We start from the raw sequence: 19,481 nt of genomic DNA, 5'->3' as shown, positions 1-19,481 counted from the left end.
TTTCCCAGGCCACAAGCAGGGAGCTGGAGGGGAAGTGGGGCTGGCAGGATTAGAATCGGCACCCATATGGGATCGTGGTGCATTCAAGACGAGGACTTTAGCCACTAGGCCACCGCGCTGGTCCCACAAAAACTTTTATTAAAAATATTCATCACTGGGCCGCCGCTGTGGCGTAGTAGTAGGCTAACCCTTAGCCTGGAGCACCAGCATCTATATGGGCACTGGTTCAAGCCCCAGCAGGCTCCACTTTGGACACGGTTCTGAAGGCTTGGGCTCCTGCACCTACGTGGCATCCCCATAAGAAACTCCTGCCTTCAGATCAGCTCAGCACCAGCCACGTGGCCCTCTGCACTGTGAACCAGCAGACGGAAGACCTATCTCTCCTTTTCTCTGTAACTTTGCCTTTCAAATAAAAATTTTAGAAAAATATTTGTCTAAGTTACCTATACGTACAAAGATAAAATACATTCTTCCACTGACCAACACTCATCACACTCACCATTTCATTGGGATGAACCAAAAACAAATAGATCCCCGGATGTTTGTCAAAAACCTGAAAGGAGCAGTTGGCCTGTTCCATGCGACAAAGTGCTTCAACACACAATTCATCTAAACAGAAAAATAAAAAAGCAGCAAATCAAATACATAAATCCTGACTGGTTATGAAACACCCTCTGATGCTGGGTCCTTTGGAAAGATGTCTCCCAGCAACACACACTGCTCTGGTCCCCTCCCCCCCAGTGCCACGCTGAGCTCTGCTAGGGACACCCCAAGAAGAGCAATCCCCTGAAGGTGCAACACAGCAAGACCCAGACAAAGGCACAACCTGCGGGGTGGGCACACTGCTCACATGATCGCTCCTTCTTCTTTCATTGAAAATTTCAATTACAATGGGAAGAAAAAAAGAGTTGGGAAGAAACGTTACCTATTATTAACTACTGTAATATTGTAACTATTGCAGCAGACCAATCCCAATGCAGATGAAGCTAACCTCTCAGCACGTCATCCTTGAGAAAGAGCCCAGGTACTCACTAACACGCTCATGCAGAAGCAGGTAAGGGTATTTCAGGATCTCAAGAAGAGGAACACGAAGCTTGTTTTCAAAATCCTGGCCAGAGAAGTCGAACAGCTGAGCTTCGCCATTGTTGTCCACTATATATAATTCATCATTGTCTCCAATTTCTGCCTTCATCGATTTTTCAAAATGGTTTATAAGACGTAAGGTTTCTAATTCCCATAAAACCTACAGAGAAAGAAAACGGACAGTGTGCTGTATCCTAACACAGTACACCAGATGTCAGTCACTCTAGGAAAGGTTTTCCTAAGCTCAAAGACGCGATAGCCATCACACACAGACACCTTGCTCGTGTTGTGTTTGGTGCCAGACCGTAACAATAAAGTGAACTCCAAAACAAAAAACAAGCCGAGGGCAGGTGGCACAGCAGAGCAGGGCACACTCACCTCAAAGTGCATGGCACGCAGTCTCACCTCTCCTTCCAATCCAATTTGCTGCTACCAGGCACCCTGATTGTCAGCTCATGGTGACTCAAATCCCAGGGTCCCTGTCACTACTTGGGGAGACCCCAGACTGCGTTTCAGGCTCCAGGCTCTGCCCGGCCCAGCCCACGCTGCTGCAGACACTGGGGAAGTGATCCAGCAGACCGACCATTTCTGTCTACCCCACTCATCTGTCCTTCAAATAAACAAAAATGAACTTTACAAAGAAAAAGTCGCAGGGTCACATGAGCTTTTCTTTTCCCAGCCCCTGAGTACACTGCGCCCTCGGGAAGTGTGCAACAGCGCAATCTAAAGAATAAGGTGTGGGCATGCGCCCAAGAGACGCCACGCACCATCTGAACCTTCAGTCCGAACCACTCCTGCTGGCAGGCGGCAAGCTGCTGGCTGCGACAGTCACAACACTGCCACTGCTGCCCTGACACCCCCTTCCTTCATGAAAACTTGCCCAGAGCAGCACTCTGCGATAGCATTTCATCCACAGAATGTCTTTCCGAACTGGAGTCAGTCGTCTCAAATCCTGGTCCTACTCTCCACCAAGTCAGTAAGTGTGATAACCCAACACTGTCTTATCCTATCAACATTCACAGCGCCGGGCCCGGCGCAGTGGCACAGTGGTTAAGGTCCTCGCCTTGCACGCCCGGGATCCCGTATGCGCGCTGGTTCTAATCCCGGCGGCCCCGCTTCCCATCCAGCTCCTGCTGTGGCCTGGGAAAGCAGCTGATGACGGCCCAAAGCTTTGGGATCCTGCACCCACGTTGGAGACCCAGAAGAGGCTCCTGGCTTCAGATCAGCATAGCATCGGCCGTTGCGCTCACTTGGGGAGTGAATCATTGGACAGAAGATCTTCTTCTCTCTGTCTCTCCTTTCTGTATATCCGCCTTTCCAATAAAAGTAAAATAAATCTTAAAAAAATAAAAGTGCACTATTCTCTGTCTTTGAGTCATTTAAAATTTTATTTATTTTTGTTGGAAAGGCAGATTTATAGAAAAATATACAGAGAGAAACATCTTCCATCTGCTGGCTCACTGCCTGAATAGCCACATTGGCTTAGAGCCAAGCCAATCTGAAGCCAGGAGCCTCTTGCGGGTCTCCACACAGGTGCAGGGTCCCAAGGCTTTGGGCCGACCTCGACTGCTTTCCCAGGCCACAAGCAGGGAGCTGGATGGGAAGCGGGGCTGCCGGGATTAGAACCAGCGCCCATATGGGATCCCAGGGGTGCAAGGCGAGGACCTTAACCACTGCGCCATCGCACCAGGCCCCAATGGTACACTTTTTAATGGCCACAATAATTACACTGAAGCCAGTAGTAGGGAGCTGAATTGGAAGTGGAGCAACTAGGATTCCAACTGTTCCCCACAGAGGATGACGGCATCACAGTGACTTAACCTGCAAGGCCACAGCACCAGCTCCACAGCGAGGATGTTACACGGCCACATAACCAGGAAATTTCGTAAGATTCAAGTTTCAGGCATGGCACAGTAGCTCAGTTAAAAGACTAATAATGCTTTGTCTGCAAGCACCAGGACCCCATACAGAGGTCAAGTTCGTTTCCTGGCTGCTCCACTTTCCATTCAGCTCCCTGCTTATAGCCTAGGAAAGCATTGGAAGAAGACCCAGGTCCTTGGGACCCAGCACCTGCATGGGGAAGCTGGGAGAGGCTCCTAGTTCTAGATTGACTCAGCTCCAGCCGTTGTGGCCACCTGGGAACAAACCAGCAGATGGAACATTGATTTATTTCTACTTCTCCCTGTAAATTTGCTTTCCAATTAAAAAATAAATATATCTTAAAAACTTTTCAAGTTTCTCAGCACAGATCCATAGCTCTATCCGTGTTCTTTCCCCAAGAAAATAAACTAAACAAACTTCTCAGAGCCACACATTCAGGATTTTATCTCTCACTTCAGTTTGATGACTATAAAATAGGCCTGTCGGGCCTGGCACCGTGGCCTAGCGCTAAAGTCCTCACCTTGTACGCGCCAGGATCCCATACGGGCACAGGTTCTAATCCCGGCAGCCCTGCTTCCCATCCAGCTGCCTGCTGGTGGCCTAGGAAAGCAGTCCAGGACGGCCCAAAGCCTTGGGACCCTGTACCTGCATGGGAGACCCAGAGGAGGCTCCTGGCTCCTGGCTTCCAGTCAGCGCAGCACTGGCTGTGGTGGTCAACTGGAAAGTGAATCACTGGATGGAAGATCTTCCTCTCTGTCTCTCCTCTCTGTATATCCGCCTTTCCAATAAAAATTTTAAAAAAATAAAAAATAAAAAAATATGCCTGTCCTGGGCATGATGGCTCAGTGGCTAAAATCCTTGCCTTGCATGCACTGGGATCCCATATGAGAACTGGTTCGTATTCGGTTGCTCCACTTCCCATCCAGCTCCCTGCCTGTGGCCTGGGAAAGCAGTCAAGGACGGCCCAAAGCCTTGGGACCCTGCACCTGCGTGGGAGACCCAGAAGAGGCTCCTGGGTCCTAGCTTCGGATAGGCTCTTCTCCAGCCGTTGCAGTCACTTTGGGAGTGAATCATTGGACGGAAGATCTTCCTCTCTGTATAACTGACTTTCCAGGAAAAATATATATTTAAAAAACAGGTAAGCCTGCCCTTGCAGGTTTGTATTATTTACCCACTAAAAAATGAAAAATGCTGTCATTTTTAAAAGCCTCAAAGCCACTCAGACACAAGAACACAACATTCACAAATGCACTGACAAAGCAGCAAAAATACCCACATGGCTCCACTTAGTTCAGCTGTTTTACACCAGAATGTGGAAGATATCAGCATCCCACCCTGCTGTTCCACATGTCCCGGGAACCGTGAGCGGGGCTCCCGGCTTCTGACAGGTCAGTCTGACTCTCCCAGTCACCCGCACCGAGTACCTCATGCAAGAAAGGCAGCTCGTCCCTGGCCCTGTGGTACTCGGCCACACACTCCAAGCAGTAGCACAGGTCTTCCTCAGCTGTGTGGAAGTCATCAGGCGGAGCCTTGGCAGCATAGCGCTTCAGGAAGTCGACGGTGGATAAGCCACCGGGCGTGCACCAGCAGCACGTGCTCATTCTGTCCCTGGAAGAGGAAGACAGCTGGAGTGAACCAAGAGCCACCCTCCAGCCTGCGCTGCATGGAAAGCGGGTGTCGTCTGGTCTGGTGACCGTGACCTGGACCTCAGACAGTGCCTCCACTGCCAGCATGTCCTGCTGGCCACCTCAGCAATCACTAACCTCAGAAAATAGTGCAAAACTTAACCTTTGACACACAGAAAACATCAACAAGCCATTTTGCTAATAATAAACATCATAAAGTAGTACATAGCTATGCTGTGAAGAAAGCAAAAAGCTACACAAATCTGACAAGAAATGCCGCGAGACACTCGTCAGGGTTTTCAAAGTACAGATATTGAAGTGTTTCTAGCAATGAGGGAAACATTCAAGAAACCTTCAGATCCCCAGACACCAGGCCAGATGCTGCAAACACGGAGCCCATAAAGAACAACTTGCACAACCAAATACTCCTGGAAACCTTCCCCCGCCTTGCTGCGTGTGTGCGTGAGTGAGAGACTCCGCCATCACCCACTGCTCTCTGTGCACGATGACCTACTGCTACCAAGCTGAACACTTACTTCTTACCGACTTTCTGGTCCTCTGCTAGAAAACTCAAAAGGGAACAGGGGCAATGGCAGGCTGCTCTGGCATTTCCTCCACCCCAGCTCCCCTTCCGCTGTGGCTTGCATAAACATCAAAGTTGTCACAGACCCGCCCTGAGCCTGCTGACATCTGCACTCAACACGCCTTCCCTGGGTGACAGGATTCAAGCCACTGGTTTAACCAGGCCCTCCCCAGAAGCTTTCCTGGCTGAGAAGGTATGCGAAGCTCTTGATGCAGGTTCAATTAGCTGTTACCCAACCACTTCAGGGCAGCCTGGCCCAGCATTGCAGACAAGTGATGACAGGAAGCCGCATCGGCATCCCCTGTGGGTGCAGGTTCGCCTCCCGGCTTCTCCACTTTGATCCAGCTCTCAGTTTGTAGCCTGGCGGGGCCCCTGGGAGAGACCTGGAAGAAACTTCTGGTTTCAGAGCAGCTCAGCTCTGGCCACTGGGACCACCTGGGGAGCAAACCAGCAAATGCATGATCTGGCTCTCCTTCCCTCTCGCACGTGGCCCTCCCAGGGAGCCCTGTCCCATCCACTGCCTGTCCTCTGTCGGCCGGCCCAAGAACAACGCTGCCAACGCAGGAGAAACCTGCAAACTGTGCTCGCTCCCTCTTCCCCCACTCAGCTTGACTGGCGCGTGAGACCCCCACCTCGACGGCACCTCTACCAACTGCCTTGAACCCCTCCAGCCTCCGCTCCACTGCCTGGTCACAGCATGGCAGCCCAAGTCTGCAAGGGACAGGAAGGTACAGCAGAGGTACCACACCGCACGAGGAAGCAGGTGGCACCTCTGAGCCACCAGTCCCTTGAGCCCTGAGCATCTGTAGCAGTCCCAGCTTATCTCACTGTCATCTCACCTTACAGCCCAATTAGGAGACACGACCCTGCGTTTCACCGTGTATGCTATACTCGCACATACCTTGCCTACTTGTTCTACGGTCCCTGGAGGGAGCATGAGGGTCCCCTGGCTCACGGTGGCATCACAGCAGTGCCAGGCACCTAAGACAACCGGTCCCTCTGTGAGCCAGCTGAGCAACTGTCCCGCAGGGTCCCTGCAGATGCCCACTATCTTGGCCCCCTACCTGCTGCTCCCTGCCCTCGCCTCTAGCTCTCCCACCTCCTCTGCTTAAGACTACTGGGGGTGAGCATTACCTGGACAGCGTACGCTCCTAGGGCAGTCCTAACACGGCATGTAACCCTGCTTCCTCTCAGAGTTAGCATCGCAGCATATTAATACATTTCACACTTGGAGAGAATTACAACTGTATTTTTGGGAATGCACCGGGTGCGTTGCACTCACCCTCTATTCCAGACCTTGGCCCAGGCCTCTCCAGGTAAGGCTCACCTCTAGCTCCTGCCGTGGTACCTAGTTAGCGGGTTAGTTCATGGGTTTGATTTCTACTATAATTTAACATTCCTCACAGCATCACACTCACCTCAGATCTCAGAAAGGTGGAGATGAGGAGACTCTGCAGCGTCAAGTGGCCAGTGTTCCATGTCGCCTGTGGTCACTGCCTCTCCCTCCCCAGGACCCTGTCCGCAGCACTGAACCCCTGTCACTAGCCCCAACCTCTCCCCAAGTCCCAAGAAACTGTTCTCTTTTATACCAGTTTGCTCAGATCAAGTGACTTAAAAGTGCTTTTTTTAAAAAAAATCCTTACCTGGGTAACCAGCCTACAGAGAAGCGTTCCTCTTCGTGAGCGCGCTGGGTTACTGATGCTCCAGGGCAGGGGTGCGCTCACAATCACGCACACTCAGGGCCCAAAAGCGCATTTCTGAAACTAAAGACAGAGCTGAGCTCAGACAACGCTCTGATGCTGTCAGGGTCCGCAGCAAGCTGAGGCCGGGCGGTGGGCGGTCCAGCCCATCAGCTGCCCGGCTCCGCCCCGCAACAAACCGCTCCACACGCCGGGCTCTTCCGCCCAGCAGCAGGCCGGAGCGGGCGGACCAGGCCCGGAGCCCCTGTCCGCGCGCCATCCCGTCTGGAGAGCGCCGGGCCGGCCGGAGGCCACGCCGACAACCCCGACTCACGCAAGAAAGGGCCGCGGGGCGGTGTGGACAGCTCTTTCTGCCGCAAGGGAGCTAAACAGGTGCTACACGCAAAGGCGCTCACACGAGGCGGCAGGAACCGGGTCCCTAGCAGAAAACACAGCCGGCCCGCCGCCGCCGCCGCCGCGACCCTTCCAAGGGAGGGCAGGCCCGCGCCGCCCTGCCCCCACTCGCCGGGACTCACGGGCCGCGACGGTTGTTCCCGGCACTCCCGCACGAGCCCGCTGCGCCGGCACTGCCCAAGCACAGGCTGCGGCGGGAGCGCGACGCTCGGCTCCGCCGCTTCAGATCAGAAACAGGCGCTAGCCCACCTCCATGCCCGGCCGCGGGCCCGTACTTCCGCCCGCGGCCTCCGAGCCCCAGGCCCCGCCCCCGCGCACGCCCTCTCCCTGGCCCCGCCCCCGCGCGGACTCGACGCCTAGTCCCCGCCCCCGCGCCGATACGGCCGGCCTAGGCCCTGACCCCGCGCGGACGACACCGCCCTCGGCCCCGCCCCCGCGCCGATACGGCCGCCCTCGGCCCCGCCCCCGCGCCGATACGGCCGCCCTCGGCCCCGCCCCCGCGCCGATTCTGCCGCCCTCGGCCCCGCCCCCGCGCCGATTCTGCCGCCCTCGGCCCCGCCCCCGCGCGGACGACACCGCCCTAAGCCCGGTTCCCTCGCCCTTTGCTCGTCTGGGTGCGTGGAGGCGTGGGCCGTGGGAAGGGCAACCGCGGCGCGTCGGCCGGCGTGGGGCCGAGCGTCACTTCCGGAGGGCTGGGTTGGGGCGGGGAAGCAGGCGGCCTGCCAATCAGGCCGTGTGCGGCCCCGCCGGCTCCAGCCGGCCCGGTCGGCGACTCGCTGGCCTGCGGGCGGCCGAGGCCCGGCGGGAGCGTCGGCAGGGATGGCGCTGAGGGCGCCCGTGCGCGGCCTGCGGAGCCGCTCTCCCGAGACCTGCCACGGAACGCAGGTGTCACCTGGGGCCCGGGAAGACCAGCGCTCCGTGCGGCAGCTGAGGGGGCCACTCGGGAGTGCGTGGGACCGGGGGTCGGCACACGCCGCCCGCCGACGGGCCGGGGGTCTTCACACGCCGCCCGCCCACGGACCGGGGGTCTTCACACCCCGCCCGCCCACGGACCGGGGGTCTTCACACGCCGCCTCTGCCAGGGCATCTCGGGCCCGTGGCACACGCGGTGTCCGGCGAGCGTCTGCGCACCCGCCCACCCCCCTTGCTCCGCCTTTCAAGAAAAAAAAACTAATTCAAGTACATATTAGAAAACAAAAATCCTGAGTATTTATGCCTGTCAAATAAGTCTTAAACACTGAGGGCCCGCTGGCGTGGCCTGGCGGCTGAACCCGCCGGGATCCCGTGTGGGCGCCAGTTCACGTCCCGGCTGCCCGCTTCCCACCCAGCTCCCTGCCCGTGGCCCGGGAAAGGAGGACGGCCCGGGCTCTGGGACCTGCACCGCGTGGGAGACCCGGACGAGGCGCCCGGCTTGGGATCGGCGCTTCTCCGGCCACTGCGGCCACTTGGGGGACGGAAGATCTTCCTGTCTCTCCTCTCTGTGTATCTGACTTTATGATAAAAATCTTAAAAAAAAAAAAAAAAACTAATTTAACGTTTTAAACACAAGCCTCTCAAATGTTAAAAAAAAATAATTCAAATAAATCTGGGGAAAAAACCCTCATTAAAAATGCCTCTCAAATTAATCTTGAAGAAAACTAATTCAGGGAAAGGAGTCAGGGAAATCCCAGAGTCTATGGAATTGTATCAAAATAATTTTAAAAATGGAAAAAGAAGATAAAATTAATTCAAATCTTTAAAAAAAATCGAATTATGCCTCTCCAATCTTAAACAAGAAACTCATTTTTAAAAACAAAAAAACCCTCAGTAATTATGCCTCTCGAATGTGTAAAAAAATAATTCAAATAAATGTTTTAAAACTCTTAAGTATGTCTTTCAAATCATTGCAAAATCCCTAATTCTGCCTTTCAAATAAGTCTTTAAAACATCTTGTTACTTTTGCTTTTTAAAGAAATCTTTCCTAAAAATAAAAACCAAATGCCCCCACGTTGATAAGACGAGGCTGAAGATACCCTACATTACTGGCAAGACTCCCCATTAGAAAAAGAAGGATCCTTCCATGCGCTCTACCCGGGTGCCTGGCTGGGGAGGGTCTTACCCAGGAGACCCCAAGACCAGAAGGAGAAGAACCCGCCTGGAACGGAGAATATATAACCAGAGGGAAGGTTCTGGTGGGAGGGCGTGGCTTGCGGGGAGCCCGGGCCAATGGCAGGCGAGGACGTCATCCCAGGAGTGGGGGAACTCCAAATTGGGGCTGGGGCAACGACCGTTATTCCCCTCCCCCACCTGCCAACGTTCTCAGGGACTTCCCCCACGATCCAACCAGGTGACCAACCGTTGCCAGCTGTAGTGGGTTTTAAATTGTGTATCCTTTTTAAACAATTCTTTTCCTCCCCCCACTCGGAAATAAAGGATCTGATGGCTACTAAGAATTCTTTTTTAAAAAACGGATTTTTTTTCGAAAAGCTAAACAAGAGGGCGGAAATCCTGTGTCGCTGAAATAATTTAAATCGCCATTTGAATGCGCACCCTGGTAGATCTTACCCCATAGATGTTAGTCATCTGTTTTTTAAATTGGTTTTTTATTAACACTAGCTATAAAATTGGTTTATAGTAAAAAGTAACTACAAAAGAATTTAAGTTCCCAGGCACCCATGACATTCTGTGAAACCAGCCTAGACCAGAACAGACCAGTCCAGACCAGAACATGAGCCTGTATTTGGAACAGGGGGACTTAGCCACTATACTCGGTCATTTTGGACATTCAAACCAAGCGAGCAGTACACGCAAATGTTTTACTTTTTTAAATGTTTTATTCACTTGAAACACAGAATGACAGAGAGAGGGTGAGGGGGAAGGGAAAGGGGTGAAGGAAAAAAGGAGAGAGGTGAGAGAAGAGGGAAGCAAGAAGGAGGAAAAGGGAATGTGGGGCGAATTTCCCGTCTTGTACCTGCTCCACACGGCCGCACCCTCCAGGCTGGACCAGGCTGAAGCCACCACCCAGAAAACTCCATCCTGGTCTCCCACAGGAGTGGTCGGGGTCCAAACTCCTGGACCGTGTTCCACTGCTTTCCCAAACATGCTAGCAGGGAGCTGGATCCGAAGGGGAACAGTCAAGATTTGAACTAGTATTCCAATATAGGACGCAGGTAGCTTACCTCTCTGCCACAATGCCAGCACCCTACATTTTACAAAATAGGGGGAGAACAAGAGGGTTGGATATTTTACTGTGTTCAAGATTTCTTTGAAAAAGTTGTGTTCGGCTTCACAGGGCTGCCAGTTTTTAGAATTACTCAATTTCATGTGTCAAGCGTGTGCCACGTGCAAGCGGTGCGGCTTTATGGTGGTGTGCGGCCAGGTGCTTCAAGCCTTACCGAAACGGATGAAATAAAGACAGCCGGTGGAAGCCACGGACATGTATGACAGCAGCAGGGCTCTCAGAACCCAGCTCAGAGCGGACGGCCAGGGAAGAAAAGTACACTCAATGCTGATTGGTAGCTAAATTTGGAGAGATGAGGAAGTCCTTGTGAGGGAGAGGGCAGCGGGACTCGGGCCAGAGGTCCTGGGTGGAGGGATGCTGCTCTCCAAGGGTGAGACGCACCGGGGCTCTGGCCAGGAGCGTTAGACGCACATCTCACATTGCCCTCAAGAGTAGCTTCACCAGCTGCCTCACTAGATTGGAACTGAGTTGGTCTCTCTATGGTTTTTTAAGACTTTATTTGAGGGCCAGCATGTTGGCTCAACTGGCCATTTCCAAGCACTACATCCCATACGGGCACCGATTTGTGTCTACTCCAGCTCCCTGCCTATGGCCTGGGAAAGCAGTCAAGGACAGCCCAAAGCCTTGGGGACCCTGTACCTGGGTGGAAGACCTGGAGGAAGCTCTGGGCTCCTGGCTTCAGATCCGCTCAGCTCCAGCCATTGCGATCATTTTGGGAGTGAACCAGCAGATGAAACATCTTTTTCTCTGTCTCTCCTTTGCTCTGTAAATCTGCTATTCCAATAAAAGGAAAAAAAAAAAGATTTTGCTTCTTTGAAAGGTACTAACAGAGGTTTTCACCTGCTGATTCACTTCCCAAATGGTCACAATGACCAAGGCTGGCCAGGCTGAAGCCAGATACCTCATACTCCATTCTGGTCTCCCAAGGAGACCGAGCACATGGGCCCCTACCGTGCTCCCAGGCACGTTAACAGGAACTGGATCAGAAGTGGAGCAGTTGCATCCATCACAGGCATTGACTTGACTTCATACCATGCACCTGCCCCTCTTGGGACCATCTTCGTCTCAATTCCATGGTTAGGCTCTCCTTTGAGCCAGTTGCCTTCTGCACTGGCATTTTCATTTTAAAGTAGATGAAGCACATTTAGCTTTTTCCCAAATCAGTGTGAACCTTCCTCCTCCTTGCCCGCTGCCCCGCGCTGTCTCTGCCTCAATTTTGGAGCAATCGGAGTTTTCTGGAGCAGTGACTGACCTGCAGACTGACCCGCAGACTGATGACGGTTGCTTGCTCAGCATTGAGGTCTCATTTTTATTTTTTTAATTTTTTTAAAGATTTATTTTATTGTTATTGGAAAGGCAGATATACAGAGAGACAGAGAGGAAGATCTTCCGTCCGATGATTCACTCCCCAAGTGAGCGCAACGGCCGATGCTATGCCAATCGATCCAAAGCCAGGAGCCTCTTCCGGGTCTCCCACGCGGATGCAGGGTCCCAAAGCTTTGGGCCGTCCTCTACTGCTTTCCCAGGCCACAGGCAGGGAGCTGGAAGGGAAGTGGGGCCGCCGGAATTAGAACCGGTGTCCATATGGGATCCCAGGCATGCAAGGCGAGGACCTTAACCACTGCACCATCGCACGGGGCCCGAGGTCTCGTTTTTAGATCCGTATTTTATTTCATGACAAAACCTGGGCTATCCTCTGCTGTTTTCCTAGGCCGTTGGCAGGGAAATGGACAGAAGTGGAGCGGCCTGGAGCAAACAGGGGCTGCTGGAGCTCTAAAGGGTAGCCTTCCTGGCCACTACGCAATCCCAGCAGCTTGTTTTCATTTTAAATATGCAATTCATTCATCCCCAAAATTAGGGTCATCAGTAACCCACTGTTTCTATTTGAAACGGATCTACGGGACCTCCTCTTAACTGCTAGGGTCCTTGCCAAGGACTTGTACAAGTCTACACTTTTGCTACAGATCCCGTCACTGGCCTCGTAGCATTGACACACAGCGGAGCTGCAAAGACACACTGGCACACAGCCCTGATCATCCGATGGGCTGACAACTCCATACGTCGAGCACAGAGCAGCCCAAGGGGTGCAAAACCTCTTCCTCTTCCCAGAAGGCGCCTGTACCTCTTTGCAATGCTCCCTGCTGCACCATCGCCGCACAGACCCCCGACTCACCCTGCCCCCTGTAGAACTCCGTGGCAGGGGGGATTCCAGCTGGTGTATTCTGTTCTGTCTCCTTTCATTCAACATAATGTCCATTTGTAGTGTTGGATTTCATTAAAGGAACATGCTACAGCTTGTGGGTTTTATTTTGTTTTGTTTTGGGGGGGATACGTTCCACGTTTTATTTACATTTTAGGACTAATGTTAATCTCAAAATAACATATCCATATACCTGTTTTCTTTCTTTTTTTTTAAAGAGATTTATTTATTTTTATTACAAAGTCAGATATGCAGAGAGGAGAGACAGAGAGGAAGATCTTCCGTCCCATAATTCACTCCCCAAGTGACTGCAACGGCCGGTGCTGTGCCGATCTGAAGCTGGGAACCAGGAACCTCTTCCAGGTCTCCCACATGGGTGCAGGGTCCCAAAGTTTTGGGCCTTCTCGACTGCTTTCCCAGGCCACAAGCAGGGAGCTGGATGGGAAGTGGAGCTGCTGGGATTAGAACTGGCGCCCATATGGGATCCTGGGGCGTTCAAGGTGAGGACTTTAGCCACTAGGCCACACTGCCGGGCCCCACCTGTTTTCTTTTTGTCGACTTCACTTAAACTTAAATGTATGGCTTGCTAAACAAAGACTGTAAACAAATATTTACCAAGTCTGTTACATGTAACTCACAGAACAGCTTTTTTTTTTTTTTAAAGATTTATTTTTTATTATTTATTTTATTGGAAAGGCGGATATACAGAGAGGAGAGACAGAGAGGAAGATCTTCCATCCGATGATTCACTCCCCAAGTGAGCGCAACGGGTCGATACTACGCCGATCCGAAGCCAGGAGCCTCTTCCGGGTCTCCCACGCGGGTGCAGGTTCCCAAAGCCTTGGGCCGTCCTCGACTGCTTTCCCAGGCCACAAGCAGGGAGCTGGAAGGGAAGCGGGGCTGCCGGGATTAGAACCGGCGCCCATATGGGATCCCGGGCGTGCAAGGCGAGGACCTTTAACCACTTGCGCCACCGCGCCGGGCCCACAGAACAGCTTTTAACAGAAATTCATCGACCCCCTCCCCTGATAGAGGCAACCAAAATGTTAAAAAGCCTAAATATTAGAAGTAGTTTGAATAAGCCAGAAGCAGCTTGAATTTAAAGTAAAAGGAGAAGTTTTACAAACAACTTAAGCTCCACACCCAGGCTCAGGCTGTGAGGGTCAGTGGGTCCCTGCTGACCCTGATAAGAGTAAGAGCAAGTAGCCCCTTGTCCCCCACACCCAGGCTCAGGCAGAAAGGGCCAGTGGCCCTGATAAGAGTGAATAGCCCCATGCCCTGTGTTTCACAGATGTCTTACCTATTGCTTTGTACCTGTAACTTTAGCGTGGATTTGGGTTGTCACGAGGAATAGTGACTTGAGGCATTTCGCAGGTCTTTAGTCTTGCTGTATTTGATTGGAGTGTTTCGTATTTGCTTTAAAATGATTGGAGTATTTTTTTGTGGGTGTGGGCTTTGCTGTAACGGCCAAGCTGGCCTATAAAAATCTGGCTTGTCCCTAGCTCAGGGTCTTGCTTCATCCACCGGTCCTGCGTGTCCATGTGAGGAGCTTGACCCTGGCTGGCCAGCTCAATAAGCGCTGCTTGCTGCTTGTATCCATGTCTGGTCCTTTGCCATCCAACGGTGGGACGATTTTGGACCCTAACACCCCAACATTTTTTATTATAAATACAGGTATCAAAACAATCCTGAACATATTTTTATATTAATAGTCAGCACCCACACTGCTTCAAAACTTAACACAGCTTGTGACAATATTCACTGTACCTGCTGCTTTAACCAGCTCCCACTGCGGCTCTGTCACCAAGCGAGATGGGCAAATGTGCCATTGCTGCTCGTCCTTCTCGGGGTTTTTACTTTTCAAAAACGCGTGTTTCCACTGCGTTTTGGCGCGTCTCACCTCACTTGCATCTTGTAAACCCGAATCCTACTTGGAGCACTCCGGGTTTATGTTCAAATGGCAGTGCCTCGGCAAGAGAAAGAAAAATGGTGCCACATTTTTCCTCCTGTTACCTGAAAACATAATGGGTGTGCGTATATTAAATAAATTCCCTCAAATGTCTGAGTCATGTGTATCAGCTGGAATTCTTTCCTGAATGTGTGGGTATTACACGGAGACACTTAATCAAGATATTAATGCGCAGAAGCCTGTTGATTTAAGACAAATTTGAGATCCACTAAAATTAATTGCTGTGTCTGTCCTTCTGGCAGCTGTGGAAGCGTCACATCCTCTCTGGACGCCGTTAGACATCTCAGCTCCACAAGTGCAACCTAAATGCTCCATCAGCTTTGCCATTTTGTTAATACTGGTACTCTCTGTGCATCCACCATTCCCATTTTAGTTTTTGTTACAAATCTGACGGAGGAGCTTCTGGGTATCTAGGTCCACATTTTACTTTCAGCCTATATATCCTGTCCTAGTAAGGTGTTTTTGATGGCCCAATAACCAAGCCTGCCCACCTTGTGTCATATCTGCATCACCTCCAAGCTAACCGTGCCGTCACCTACTCCTTTCTGTCCTTCTCCAAGTTCTTCCAACAAGCCAAGATTATAAGGAACTTTAACTCCTATGGAGACTGCCATCTTCTGCTGCAGTCCAACACCTGGCATGTTCAAGGTGAGGACTTTAGCCGCTAGGCCACGGCGCCGGGCCCAAAACTTTCACATTTGATACCTGTGCCAATGAACGATTTGTTCGCTGTCAGTGCTTAGAGGAAAATATGCTGGGGCTGGCTCTGTGGCATAGTGGGTAAAGCAACTGTCTGTTTCACTGGCATTTCATGGGGTGACCCCGGTTCAAATCCTTGCTGCTCTACTTCCATTCCAACTCGCTGCTAATGAACTGGGGAAATCAGTGGCAGTTGTAGCGTTGCTTGAGCCCCTCTACCCACGTCAGGGAAGAAGGTCTTGGCTTTGGCTAGGCCCAGCTCCAACCACTGCAGCCATAAGCGGAACCAGCACACAGATCTCTCGCTCCCTCCTCTCCGCACTCCTAGTGGGGTCCCGGGGTGGCCAATCCCGCTGCGGTCACGGAGCTCGGTCCTTGGGCTTCTAACCCGAGCCCCGGGCCTCTAACCCGGTGTTGCTGGGGCCTCTAACCCCCACCTCGAGGAATTGAAACAAAAAAAAGAAAGAAAGAAAGAAAGAAACTCTGCTACCAGTAGACTGGTCGCAAAAAGGAGTGACGTATCTCGCTGGGGCCTCCAAATGTTAGAGTCCGGGCCAGGGCTCCCCGCCCGGACATTAGGGTGCGAGCTAGTCAACCCCCAGAAAACGACAGAGCCTTGCTGGTAATGCAAAAAGCAAACAGAGTTTATTGTGCCAGCATGCTGGGGTCAGATCGTACTTGGGGCACACAGGCCAGCCAAGCGGATCGGACCCCAACTTAACGTAAGGCTGGAGATTATATACCCTGTCTTGGCTGTAACATATATCAAAGTCAACTCAAAAGTAACAAATTTAGGTGCAAGCAGTCTGTTCCATTCTCACACTCATTATTTATGTTCCCACACTTATTGTTTACATTCCCACACTTATTATTTACGGCTCATCCCATCCTGACACCCTTGTCTTTATGGCTCCTCCAGTCTTTTATGGCTCCTCCCGTCCCTGGGGCCGAGGGAACTGTGCCCCTGCCTTCCTGCACCCGGGTTAGATGGTAGATAAAGAAACAAGGGAGACAGATTGATCACTGAAGTGGAGCTTTCCCACAGTGCAGGCGCCTTCTGACCTAGCGAAGTAGTGGCTTCTCACCCAAAAGGGCCTAATATCACCTAACACTAATATTCTTAACATTTTAACATACTAACATTATACCAATACTCTAACAAAGTGAGAGTCAGCCAACACTGCAGACTTAACAAGCAATTTGAGTTTCAGTCCAGCTACAAGTGAAGTTACAACTTACCTTAGGGCAATGAAGCATCAGAGCAGAATTGAAACAACATGTAACAGCCATGAGCTGAGCCAGGTGAACAAATTCCTAGAAACAAAGTGTCAAAACTGACTCAGGAAAAACAGCAAACGGTAACAAAGAGATTAAATCAGCAATTAAAAACTTCCACCAAACAGCAACAAAAACCCCTAGTTGATCACCTCTAATTTTTAAAGGGAGAATTAAGGCCAAAACTTTTGAGATTTCTCCAGTAAAAGAGGAAGGAACACTGCCTAACTTATGCTGTGAAAGCATTATCCGCATGCTACCAAAACCACACGAAGGGTTCACAATAAAGCTAGAAGCCAATATTCCCTCTGAATATAGATGCAAAATTCCTCAGAAAATATCAGCAAGACAAAGCCAGCGGCGTATTACAAAGATGAAATGCCAGGAACCTGGAACGGGTAGCATTTATCCCCGGAATGCAAGCGCATCCCTCTGGTCCAGGAGGGCCGTGCTTTCCCTTGTCTGAATGTTTTGCAATTCCTCTTTGCATTTCTTTTCTGACACATTGGCGGGACAGTGAAGACAGCGATGCTAAGATGTTTGTATTTCTAATGTGTGTGCTGTCGGGAGTTCCAGGAGAGGGGAGGCCCGGCAGGGATGGAATGTGGGCAGAGAAGCCAGGGAAAGGTGACTGCAGCTGAAGAACCTAGGCGTTTTCTGCCTTTTGTGATTCTGCCTTAATGGCTTGGCTGGGGGCTATGTGAACCTCAGGCCTGATAGTCTACGTGACACCCAGCAGGACACCTGGCAGGTCACGTAGGCAGACCACTCCTCAGGAAGGAGGTACCTGGTGTTTGATAAGATTCACAGCCCAATAGCTTATCAATTTGTACTTTTTAAAAGTTGCTTGTTTCAAACCCACCAATAGAAGCCTGCTAAGTCATGACTGTATAATTAATAGCCTAAGATGTATAAGAACTGGGGGGCTTGGCCTCTTCCCTTGGGGCTTCTGGCTCGCGTTTCTTTGGTCCTCCGTGTGGATCCTTGCAGCCTCTGCTGCGGCTGCCCCTCCCCCGCCCAGCCATGCTGGGCTGGGGGAGGTGGCTGGGAGACCTAGGCTAACCTGAATAAACCACCTTTTTGCCTCAGCACCGACTTCAGACTTGGTGATTATCTGGGGGTTTCAAAAACCGGCACAACACAGCTTGGGAAGTGTGTCCAGGTTATCCGTTGCACGTCTCTTAGGATAACTTATGTTGTTGGGGAAGCTGGGACAGGTCTTCAGCTTAACGGATGGACTTGAGGCTAATGACCGTTTGTTCCTCTTGGGGTTAGGATTGACTGGATTGCCATATGGACTTGTGATTTGCTATTTCTAGCGTGCTCTGTTATCACCAAGCTTGGTTAATAAAGACTCCTTCATAAACCTTAGCCATGTCTGGCATGATCTCGCTCGCACCCCGCAACAGCATGCACACGTGGGCCTCCATCAGCGCGGAGAGGAGCGCAGATGCGGGAGTAGAGGGTGACTGAGAGAAATGATTCATTTTCCCTGCCGTGCCGGTGCGGGGAGGGCCGGAAGGAGACGGCACCCTGCCCCTTGGTGCCATAGAGCATCAGCGCTCAGGGACAGAGATGGCCAGCTGACACCCTCTTTGAGGCCCGGTATGGAGGAAGAACACTCCGAATGTGTCGCTTGAGTGGTGAGAAATTCTGAGGACTGTTGGCTGTCCTTGTCTCCCTCAGTGCCCACAGTCGTAGAGCTTGGTCTGACGTATTGTTCAAATTGCCCTGCTTTCCACCTTTTTTATTTTTTAAAGATTTATTGTTTTTATTGCAAAGTCAGATATACAGAAAGGAGGAGAGACACAGAGGAAGATCTTTCATCCCCAAGTGACCGCGATGGCCGAAGCTGAGTCGATCTGAAGCCAGGAGCCAGGAGTTCTTCCGGGTCTCCCATGTGGGTGCAGAGTCCCAAGGCTTTGGGCAAACATCCTTGACTGCTTTCCCAGGCCACAAGCAGGGAGCTGGATGGGAAGTGGGGCTCTGGGATTAGAACAGGCACTATATGGGATTCTGGTGCATGTAAGGCAAGGACTTTAGCCACTAGGCCACGGCACTGGGCCCCTGCTTTCCCTCTTTTGAGGAGATAACCGAAGTCTGCTCTTGGCTTAGGTGAACTGGCTGTCTTGCCTTTCATGTTCATCTAGGTTCTGATTTTTGCATAAGGGTCAGGAACTGAGATGGTCCAGTGCTACAGCATGGGGGCAGACAGCATGTCTATGTGAGGTTTCCTGAGCAAAGCAGTCCAGTTGGGGAGCCCCCTAAGAAACTTCCCTTGGAAGGTCCTCAGACCTTGCTCTGTGTGTGCCAGCTGTTGCAGTCAGGCTCAGTGTGCCCCCTGCACCAGCCAATGCATGTGCCACGGTGGGCCGAGCCGCCTGGTCAGTCCTGCCCCCAGCCGACTCTCGCGTGAACCCCCAGTTGCTGCAGACCAGCCCATCCCAGCTGCTCCCAGGCCCAGCGCGTGCATACACTGGTGGGTGCTGTGCCTAGTTTGGGGGACCCCCGAACTGCCCTATCTGGCCCGCCGCCAGCCCTGTTTCTCTCATGTGCGGGTTGATTTTCCAGCCAGATACGGCCAGCATGAAGTCCCGGGTTACTCATGCACCGGTGGCTACTGTGACAATCTTGTCTCACAGCCAATCAGACGGCAGTGACAGGTGCTGGGTAGGCCAAGGCAGGGACAAACAAGACGGGTGTAGCAGTCATTCTAGACACTTTTATTTTACAAAGGAAGACGTGTGGTTTAGGAAGCAACAGTCTCAGGCACAGAGGAAGAAAACAAAGCAGCTTTCCCCCTCTCAAGCTGGGGAGCAGAGCAAAGGCTGTCCTTTAAGGTGCAGCAGCAGG

At 51.8% G+C, this 19,481-nt stretch overlaps 1 protein-coding gene across 7 annotated transcripts in view; it reads right to left on the bottom strand.

Annotated features, from left to right (window-relative positions):
* The window catches only part of SETX (senataxin), a 59,831-nt gene extending 52,293 nt beyond the window's left edge, over window positions 1-7,538 (bottom strand). The window contains exons 1-5 of one of the 7 annotated variants that reach the window (XM_040963737.1): window positions 7,388-7,538; window positions 6,816-6,935; window positions 4,389-5,555; window positions 1,033-1,243; window positions 500-609 (exon numbers count right to left, since the gene is read on the bottom strand). In XM_040963737.1, coding sequence (XP_040819671.1) covers window positions 500-609; window positions 1,033-1,243; window positions 4,389-4,697 — 630 coding nt within the window. In that variant the 5' untranslated portion in view covers window positions 4,698-5,555; window positions 6,816-6,935; window positions 7,388-7,538. Of the gene's footprint in view, window positions 1-499; window positions 610-1,032; window positions 1,244-4,388; window positions 5,556-6,815 lie in introns of those variants that run through there. The other 6 variants (XM_040963736.1, XM_040963738.1, XM_040963741.1 and 3 more) reach the window with 6 other exon arrangements.
* Between the last annotated feature and the right edge of the window lie 11,943 nt (window positions 7,539-19,481).

The sequence above is a fragment of the Ochotona curzoniae genome, unplaced genomic scaffold (assembly GCF_017591425.1).
Source record: "Ochotona curzoniae isolate NIBS_2020 unplaced genomic scaffold, NIBS_Ocur_1.0 scaffold_3208, whole genome shotgun sequence".
NCBI classification, from domain to species: domain Eukaryota; kingdom Metazoa; phylum Chordata; class Mammalia; order Lagomorpha; family Ochotonidae; genus Ochotona; species Ochotona curzoniae.
The sequence above is the reverse complement of the archived record's forward strand: the minus strand, read 5'-3'. Positions and strand labels throughout refer to the sequence as shown.